The 10,332-nt window shown below is 41.9% G+C and overlaps 3 protein-coding genes across 3 annotated transcripts; 1 reads left to right on the top strand and 2 right to left on the bottom strand.

The window, feature by feature from the left end:
- Window positions 1–3,855: 3,855 nt before the first annotated feature.
- Window positions 3,856–4,687, bottom strand: N7506_008229 (uncharacterized protein; the record flags this gene model as incomplete). The annotated part of the gene is made up of 2 exons (XM_056957522.1): window positions 3,856–4,481; window positions 4,543–4,687. 2 exons carry the CDS (start codon window positions 4,685–4,687, stop codon window positions 3,856–3,858), a joined length of 771 nt encoding a protein of 256 aa, XP_056806912.1.
- A 2,424-nt stretch (window positions 4,688–7,111) lies between these two features.
- On the top strand, window positions 7,112–7,885 carry N7506_008230 (GNAT family N-acetyltransferase; the record flags this gene model as incomplete). The annotated part of the gene is made up of 1 exon (XM_056957523.1): window positions 7,112–7,885. One exon carries the CDS (start codon window positions 7,112–7,114, stop codon window positions 7,883–7,885), a length of 774 nt encoding a protein of 257 aa, XP_056806913.1.
- Window positions 7,886–9,936: 2,051 nt separating this feature from the next.
- On the bottom strand, window positions 9,937–10,137 carry N7506_008231 (uncharacterized protein; the record flags this gene model as incomplete). The annotated part of the gene is made up of 1 exon (XM_056957524.1): window positions 9,937–10,137. The coding sequence occupies one exon, from the start codon at window positions 10,135–10,137 to the stop codon at window positions 9,937–9,939; it is 201 nt and encodes a 66-aa protein (XP_056806914.1).
- Between the last annotated feature and the right edge of the window lie 195 nt (window positions 10,138–10,332).

Genomic DNA, 10,332 nt, shown 5'->3' on the forward strand with positions numbered 1-10,332 from the left:
AACCTAAAACCTAACCTGCGGGTAACCCGTGGGTTGGGTACGGGTTTAATTTTTGGACTTGCGGGTTGGGTTAGGTTCTGAAAGTTGGACCCAAGTTGGGTTTTGTTGAGGTCTAATTCTAGGAGTAGATTAGCTTTCTTATTTGGCTAATAGTATCTACCTGTCCTAACATCTTATTTCCTATCATCAAATTAACTCGTTTTATAACCAATCTAGACAAATAGTATTAGGCTACCCTTAAATAGGTCTTCTGTTATCTATAAGGCTTAAAGGACTTATATATTTTCTTTATAGACAAGTAGCACTATCTAGCTAAAGGCTCCACTACTGTTTACAATGCTAAGAATCAAATGTGTGATATACTTAATCCTAAATTAATAGACCCTAATCCTATCTCTAAATATCAAGATTTAAAGCTTATTAGATACTTTAATGCTAATTAGTCTAGCCTTTATTTTAAAAGTATTCTTTCTATATCTAGTTTTGTCTTTATATTTAATGAAGGACCTATTTTCTAGATTTTTAAGAAATAGCTTTATATTATAATTTTGATCACTAAATCTAAGTATATTGTGTAAACCTTTATAATCTAGGAAGCTATCTAGCTTATTTATCTACTTATTAAGTTTTATATCTAGGTCTTTAAATCTATTAAAATCATAATAGATAATAATAGAGCTATTGTATTTATTGAAAACCCTGTTTTTTATATAAATACAAAATATATCTTTATATGATTTTATAAGATTTAGGAAGAAGTTAAAACTAGTAACGTCATCTTTATAAAGATCTCTATAGTAGAAATAGCAGCAAATAGCTTTACTAAATCTCTTATCTATATTCTATTTTAACGTTAAATAACTATATTTAATTTAAGAAAGCTTTCTGACAGTATACTTCGTATAGATATAATCTTTATAGCTCTCTATACTATAGATTTTTATACTAGTAGCTCGTTGACATAACTATATACTAGTACTTTATTAGTAAAAAACACTATCACTAACACCCTTTCGCCTAATTTCTTACTCGTATAAAAAGAAATCGCTTTTTCCCCCTCTCTCTAGAAAGGATTTTTTAATAATTAAGCATCTCTTTACGAAACTATCTCTATTTCCTAATCGAGATATTATTTGATATTATACGCTCTACCTATATAGTCTACTTTACCTTGTTTACTAGACTACTCTTTACTTATTCTTTAGACCCTAGATGCATCTTTTGTTTTACCCCTTTACCCTTTCTTATCTATGAACTTGGTGATGTTGTGCTACGTTTTCTTACATTATTGCTAGCTCTTTTTCGAAGAGATGGATAGATGATCTCGTGGGGGATGTTGGAAGGGAGTTCTTGTTGTTGGTGGATTACGTGATTGTGACCCTCCTGTCTATTAGTTCTTGCTCCTCCATAGCTTCTCTCTTCTTTTTTCTTTTCTCTTCAGACGCACAATACTATTCTTCGAATAGCCTTCTTTTCTTCCTGCCTACATTCTAGTAGACCTTCCAAGATGAGGTCTAAATGTAAAGAAGTCTTTCTGAATCTTTAATCTAATAACACTGGGATAAGGCTTCTTCTAATCTAGGATGTTTGTATACGATGGAATTTGATATTCTTGATGTTCTAGCGGGTGAAAAGACTTTATAATATATTCAATAAGTACTATGAAGACTATATCTAATCCTATTTTATATTGAGTATAGAGGGATGGCGATAGATTGACTATTTACTTTATATTCTCTAGCCTTTTTTTACGTTTATTATATTAGTTTATCGTATTAAAGACTCGAGTATTTATTTTATCTTTAGGATTTATAATAAGCTCTTTGATTATTTTAAAAGATCGATATGATAACTTTGTTGAAAGAAAGTTTCTTAGAAATAGCTAATACTTTCCTTTTTTGAAGTTGTAAAGGAGAAATTGAAAAAATATTATAGTGATATGAATGATATTGAAGGTAATCTCTATATAATTAAAATAATCCTGATACCGTTGAATAAGATAGAGTTCTTTTCAACAAATGATTAGAACCTAGATCCTGAGATAAGAAGAGACTATAAAAAGAAATATTGCAAGAGTTTTTAGTCTTTTTTTAAGAGATATAGCTAATATATATCACTAGATATAATATAGTTTAATAGCCAGTTATCAATAACTAAATCAAAGCTTAAGAAAACCTTTGACAGTGATTCTTTATTATAATTAATTACTTCGTAATATAATAAGCTTATTAAATATCTCTAGAGTAGTAAATAAATAAGATTATTCTATAAATTATATAACTAATCTCTTTATCTAATTAGATATTATTAAAAAATCTATCTAGATCTTCTAAAAAGATTATTAAAGAAAATTCACTATTCTTATAAGTGTTGTCTATGATATTATATTAATTCTAGCAACTAGTATTAAAGTTAAATATCTATTTAATTCTATTTAGGATATATATTACTATTACTAGAGGTTATTAAATCTAGAGACTATTTGTAATATCATGTTGTATATATATATAATAAGATTTAATATCAAGGAGGAGCAATAGCTAATTCTCTAAAAATATCTTTTAGATTATAAGATAACAGCTTCAATAGAAGTACTTAATATCTAGATATATATCTTTAAGACTATTAGTGATAATAAGAAAAAGGATATCAAGATCTATCTTAATATATCGACTATTATATTAATTACGTAAGTAACCCTAGATATATTATTACTCTTAATAATTGCTATTAGAAAACGGCCTATAGTTAATTCTAGCAATAAAGAAGATGCTAATATTAATAGGTTTATAGATCTAGAAGAGAACCTATTATTATCTTTTTCTAATATATAGTATCGTGTATTAGGTAGGATACGAAAGAAGTCGAGGTTACTAGATAGATATATAGTTTGACTCTAAGCTTATTAGAACCATGACTAAACACTATGCTATAGGTACAATATAAACTATTCATAATTAAAACCTCTATTCGAGAATGAATCTATAGTATACACTAAGAAGTAGATATATAGTTTCCTTCTGTAAGATTATATAGTAATGAAGTTTTAGTTTACAATTACAATAGAATACAGTCTATTTCTACATAATTTATGTAATTGACGTCCAGTCATGTTTTTTACCTGTTTGTTATGTTTGACGACCCTCAGGGTCCCTGCAGGTAACCCTCATAAGGGTTGGCCTTGGTACGACCCTCCTCGCGGGTCCAGGTCTCGGACCCTGACCTCCGTATGGTGAGGTGAGGGTCAGGGTCATGGAGGGTACCCGCGGGTCCTAGCCAGGTCTATACATGTCTGCCTTTTTTTCTTCGTTGATACAACCTGTTTGGCGGTGTATGTCCTGTTTGTTATGCTCCTTCCAGGCCTAGATAGCGCAAATGGTGAATGGTGAGAGGTTCTTTCCCTCCCTCTTCTTCCTTCTCGTCTCTCACAATTCTACAATATCGCACATGTCTGTTTGCGTTACTCCCGTCGATCCAACCATTTTTTTGAATTCGGTCGACAAATTTCACTCCAGCTAGGTAACTCTGGTATTTCGCCAGCCGCCCACCATGCTTCCATCAATAATCAAAATGATTACTACCGGTCCGAAAAATCTTTATTCTTGGATCATCATTATATTTTATCTGACCCGAGATAATTATGGATGCACGCAAAGCACTTGACTTGAAAGCTAAATCTTAGATGACCTCGAAGCTCGAACATAGAGTAGAAGGTACTAGGGGTTCACGATTCACAGAAGAACTTGGACAGAGAAGGGTGAGATAGGGACAAAACCACTCAAATATCCACCAACGAAAATAAAGTTTCGCGCCCAAGTATCTCTTTCGTTTTCTTGTGCCTGATGATATTGAACTTCAAATGAAGTTCCCATTGCCCGAGCATCGGGAAAGAGGGAACTCCTTCTTGGCACACATTGTAATTGCCCCAGATACCCACTTTACCCCTGCGTAGGATCCATCTTGGAATGAATCAGCGGAAAACGTACCATCTTGAGTTTGTGACCCCAGACAGCCCCTTAAGACCCTACCATTTTTTCGTGTTTTGATGGGCTTTGTAATCATCGCACCGGAGTAACCGTCTGGGACTGTTGCCTTTACAGTCACAACGGTCTGCGTAGTCCAAGTGCGAGTGTAGTCAACGCCGACTGAGCTTCCTAACTTGTCCTTCACCAGAGACAAATCGAGGCCAGCGCTAACGCTAATCCCATTGCTGACACTGTAACCGGAGCTGACAGATACATCAATCCCATTTCCAGTGCCAATCACAACAGGAGACATTTGAACATCCCAATCGACAAAACTCTGTGTGGTATCAGTGATGACCGCAGTAGTGAGGTCACATGAGTCGCGGTGCTCAATTTTGGATGTATCTTGGCGAACGGCCTGGCTTTCAAGAGACACGTCATTGATCTCGAGCACAGAATGAGAAAGCCCCTGCGAGATGAGAATTTGGCGATAGACACTTTCATGGACGACCTCCACTAGACGACGGCGGTCAGGAGATGGTTGGCTAGCAAGTCAATCGAGCGCAATCTCACTTACTACGGCCTTCTCCAAACAGAATGACCTCCTCGGGTTGAAGAACATAGTCTGAAGTCCATGCGGTGCTATTGAAGTGTCGTTGAACCACAGGCTTAGCAGCCACAGATATGCCTAGCAAAGCACACAGGATGCTGACGAGAAGCATGTTTGAGAAATAAGATTTTGATTGAAAAGCTGTTAGAGGAGAGCCTTGCAGAAGACACACAAAGCCACGGGAGCATGCTACATCTAAATATACAAAATTTTGCCGTGCCTCAACATTTTGTACCCGACGCGTACTCCCTTATTCCACCCAAAATCCTTCACTAGAACCGTGGATAGTCAATGGCTACTGTTTGATCCTTCAGGAAGTAATTTGTTACAAACTCGCTGTCCCCACGTGCGATTAGAGATGAAGAAATGCCTCAGGTGACGCATAGAGAGCCAAAGTAAGCAGCCGACGATAGACCGATGCAATGATCGACACCGGAACCCCCTGCGTTATGCTGTTTAATTTGATTTGCACGGCGTGGGTTTCTCTAATTGCGTTGCATTTGACCATATTGAACTATGAGTTCTGTCGATCCTCATCTTGCCAAACTTATTTATATAGACATCTATGGATGTTTCCGGGGTTGTGGCAGTAGATATGTATGGCCGTAGCTTGCATGCCCCATAGATAGTGAAACATCTTGTGGGATTGAGGTGAACACGATGTCTCAAATTTGGCCCCTCAACCTCAACATTTTCTAATACAGATGAATTGTGCAACTGATTATCACTTCCGTTGTTGGACATATGTTTGCCTTTTGGCATTGTTCCAGCACCAAGATTCTCCGAGGTTTCCCCTGATAGCCGTCTGCTACTCCTCATGCGGCAACCGTTGGCAACAAGGTTAAAGTCTGAGACAGTCAGGATTGCGCAGACCCCATCTGAGCGGATTTAACATAGAGTATTGTCTACAAAGCCAATGGATAAGATCCCATTTGCGAAGCTGAATAAACTTTTAGGATCAGGCGCTGTAGATCTGATATCACATTATATAAATTGAGTGACATGATGCTACTTAAGTACTCAGGCACCGGTGGTTGGTGGCCACTTCAATACCAACGTTGATTCAGTTATTCTTGGAATCCTTTTCCCCCTATCATAACACAAACAGCCACATCAGAGCAAATTCAACCATGCGAATCTCCAAGGTTTCTTTGTTGACTTTTCTTGCCAGAGGGTATGTATGATTTTACCTTCCCCTGAAGTGTACTTCCTAGGTAGGCTTTTAGCACAGTTAACATATTCTTGTACAAACAGTTGTCTAGCTGATTTGCATAACGTCGCGGTCTGTGTCACGGGTAGAAAGTACTCGGAGATAGGTGGCACACCGTTTAGCCCCAGCTACACATGGTCCAAAGATTATGAGATTCTGCCAAGTGAGACCAAGTGTGCGTGTGATCTTTATAGACAGCGCAATACGGGAGACAAGCAATGGGACAAATGTCCGGATTGTACCTTTGTGAGTTACACTCCAAGATTATCGTGAGCGAATGCCAAGTGCCTAACATATCTTGATTGGTCCAGGACGGGAATTACTGCAATTCTGCGGGATGGCATATCGGCGGTGACGAGGTGGGTTTGCATCTGTGTCGTTGAGATACATATGTAGCTAATTTGCTGTGCAGATGACATACTACTGTGAGAAGATGTGTCATGCCCAGGGAGCAGAAGGCAACTAGCACTCGAGTGTCACGTTTGGAGAGCATATACTATGGGTGACATATACTGCGTATGAAAGCAATGATCAAAATCATTCATAATTGTTAAGATGGTGGAGGTTCAGGGAAAGTAGATGACAGGCCTGCTCTATCGGTCTATCGCTCTTTCACCCTTTCGCTCTTCTTTTCTTTCCCCCATCCGTTTAGTCCCGAAAGTTCTGAATCTACTGATTTGCAGCGATTTATGCTCCACTTACGTAGTTCAGTCGTATTGTCAATGATGCGTGAGCTTGGATCAGGATTTGAGTCATCGAAGCTTTGCCAAAAGCCCCACACCCAGCGCAGTCGGTGAGAGGGTGAGAGGGAGAGCCTATATAATAAGCCTGGGTATGAAGTGCCATCGATTGGATTTCATATGTAGTTCAAAGAAAAGCTTGACTCGTAGAAGTCTCGGTCGCGCGTCCGGCTTAAATCCTCAAATTGAGCTGGTAGTAAGCGACTCAATAGATCAGAACATTGTTAGGTTCGAAAGAGAAAGGAGGGAAGAACAAAGATGAAGAGTAGACTGAACTTGTGATGTAAAGGGCTGTAGTCGTGCTCGTCCGAAAGCGTGTAAACAGCCTAGCGAAAGTATAGAGAGAAAAGGAAAGGGAGGGTGGGCGAGAAAGAGAGAGAGAAAGAGAGCTAGCGGAATGGAAGCGTAGTCACTTCAGTTCCTCCCCGGGGCCGTACGTTGATGTAATTACGCCAATCCCAAGTGACACTTTTAGCGCCTTGGCATACGCAGAAGACAAGTGTTCGGATGAACACCTTTCGATCTCAAGGCGACATCCAATCCGTGGAATTACAACCACACCTTTATCTGCGCAGCCAACTTCTCAATGGCGTCTATGAATAACAACGACGGTGATATGGGATTACGGATTGAGCTGATTGAGCAAGCTGATGATATCATCCAAGCGTTCAATTGTGTGTGCGAGGCATTTGGTCGCCAGGTGGAGGACGGGATTTGGATTGCCATGAATCCAGGATGGGATACACAGGAGGGGAAGAGTCGTGGAGCGGCGCGCATGGTGGATCGTTGGCGCCGTACGACAATAGACAGCAACGGCAACCCCAACACGATGTTTCTGAAAGCCACACTGCCGGAGCCACAGGAGGCAGGCAGGCGAAATATTGTTGGCTTTGCAATTTGGATTCAGGCCTCTAATCTTGAAGGACATGGGGATCCGCAAATTGAGCTCCTGGAAAATTCGTCAGACCTCAAAAGCATATACCCTGGGAATCGATCAGAACGCCGTTATCTCTCGCAGGTCATGTCGGCACTGCACAGTCGTCGCAGAGAAGTGGTTGCCGAATTACAAGCATCGTTTCCACCATCACTGTTCGCTCTGGATCTTTGCGCCGTGGATCCCACGCACCAGGGAAAGGGGATCGCCAGACAGCTAGTGCAGTGGGGTCTTGCGGAAGCTTCACGACGTGGGAATCTGGAGTCTGTCACTGAGGCCTCTAGCATGGGACGTCATGTATATGAGAAGATGGGTTTCAGGCCTGAAGGGGTGGACATGGAATATCTTGTTGACGACGAGTTCACTTCGCGAAAACGACCGGCCAACGTATTCATGCGGACTCGGAGCAATGCTCAGACAAATTGAAATTGGGAAAAATGACAGAGACCAGTACCACAGAAACTCGATTTTGGCTTGATGATGCTGTGGCTCACCCCAGAAAAAGAGTCGAAGCCCGTGGCTGCCCATGTGCCTCGAGGCTCCAGGGCTGGTTTACCGACCGTATAATCGTCGACCGAGAAGCTAGCAAGGAAAACTCGAGTTCAATCGGCAAGCTATTTAGTTCCTATTACAGTCCTCACTAAGTATGACACGTCTTTTTCTCGAAAGACTGGCGTGAATCTTAGCACCGTTTTTCAAGGTTCCTCCCGCGCAGTAGAGAGACAAACGAATAATCTTGCTCGATGCCCTCATCTTCTACAATGGCAGTCGTGTATTTCGAATACAAGTGCCATGACCATTCTCATTTCTACTTTGTGAGTATCGACTTGAGAGTCTATAGGGCTGGAGAAGTATCTTGTAATGCGAAATTACTCAATCCATAATCCCGTCGATCCATACCCCCACATACCTAGGTACCTATACAGCAACCATGATGGAAGCTCATACGACGTTTACTGATAGGATATGTCGAGTTTGATGGGGACTCTATTGGCCGCACACGTCAATACCGCAGAGGTTGTGCTCATCTTTACAGTCTTCTGTTCAATTTTCATGTGGATATTCTCCTTCTTTCTGTGAATGATGCTTGGTTGGCTGAGTATATTTGCTGCTCATCACGAATGGAAATTCGATATCACCTGGTGGGCGACCGTATTCCCCTATACAGGGTTTGCGTTGGCGACGATCAAGATTGGGGAGTTGATTGCCTCCGAGACGATAAAATGAATTGGCACTGCAGCCACAGTTATACAGGTCGTCCTGTGGCTGGGCTGCTTTGCTCTTCATGTTTGAGCGTGGTTCACACGCCGAGCGCTGTGGCCGGGGATGGATGAGGGATTCGGACCGGACGGGCATATTGGTCAGGACCTGGGTATGGATGGTGAAATCGTGCCCCATTAAAGTAATGGTTCTTGAGCCGTCCTATCGGGGCCTATGCTGCTTTGAATGCACAACGCTGAGCACCGCTGTTTCGAATGATCCAGTGTGGAAATGTTCTATTGGGAGGTATGATTTCAAAGTCGACCTCAAGATCTCATATATACCTCGTTATTCAAGCAGAGGATCTGTATCTTAAAATCCGCAAGCTGGTGGATAATGAGGGTTAACAAATGAAATGCATCGTCTTATTGTGTCAACATTAGAATCAGTCCGGGTTCACCAAGGGTGTGCTATCTACATCCGTCACCAGCCTTGGAAGCTTAATACCGGAACCAGATGCCTTTTACAGAGTCTTTGCTCTGCAGAGTGTTGTGTTTCCAAGGTTGATCTTTTCCTGGACGATAGAGAATCATCATTTCGAGCCCCAGATTAATTTGAGACCAACCTTGGCATCCTTGGCACGCAGTGTTTGGTCCGCGATCTGATGTTCCACGGTTGTCCCGGGCTGCTCTCAGAGTGGATCGCTTTTCACAGTCGCATTTTTTTACTTACAGTCTGTAGGCACTCCGATTTTTTTAGATGTACTCCGTACTCTGGAAGACTCACAATGAACATAGTACCCGGATGCCGACACGTTGAGTCCATTGAGCCGGTACAGCGAGGTCACGTGCTTCGGTTGAAAAACAGACGCGTCACTCCTGGAATTTTGGGTGCGTTATACTCCGTACTCACCTGTCCCTACCGGTCCCTTTCCTTCCAGACGTCTCGAATTTGAGTTTCCCCAGCAGCAGTTCATGCGACTCCAGGCCGATTCCTTGATTGACACTCGAAGTTCACTCACTTTGTGACACAAATATGGGTATCACAAGCAGTTTCGGTTGAGCACCGCAGAGATTGAGTGGAGTCCCTAATCCCACGCCCCCACTGGTATAAGTGTCCACGGGTATTTCCTCGGTGAAACCTCGATGACTTTGAGTTGATGTTGCTGGATACAGAGAGCTCTTTGCTTTGGTAGCGACATCCCCCCCCTCTTCTACCCTTCCGATACTTGAGTGCAAGCATATGACGTTGAATCCACCTGAAACCGTTTCTTCGCGTCACTGCCACTGATCATCCTCCTCCGAAGACCGTTCCTTTCTGTGAGACATGAGCTCAAATCCATAAACTGGAGGCATCATCTGGACAAGCCTCTCGCGCTCTCTGGCGCTCTCTGGTCGCCCGTGATGTAAGCCATCGCCAGCCCGCGCCTGATGGCCCAACCATAGGTATCTCCGCTTCTCGCGTACGAATCGAGCCATCCTCAAGCCGCCCTTGCAACCGAAGAACCCTTTACCCACCCGCGCAGGTCGCTGCGTGCTGAAGCTGAATCTGTACTCGGCCGCACTACCATACCACGAGTCGATCTTCAGATCCTTGACCTGCAGGCGGGCAGATCAGCCCCCACTGAGCTTTCGAGCCCGCTTGGAATTTCCTTCCTGGCTTTGCTCGCCCCG

This window comes from Penicillium brevicompactum (assembly GCF_028827555.1).
Source record: "Penicillium brevicompactum strain IBT 35665 chromosome Unknown utg000006l_segment0_segment0, whole genome shotgun sequence".
In the NCBI taxonomy this organism is placed as follows: Eukaryota; Fungi; Ascomycota; class Eurotiomycetes; order Eurotiales; family Aspergillaceae; genus Penicillium; species Penicillium brevicompactum.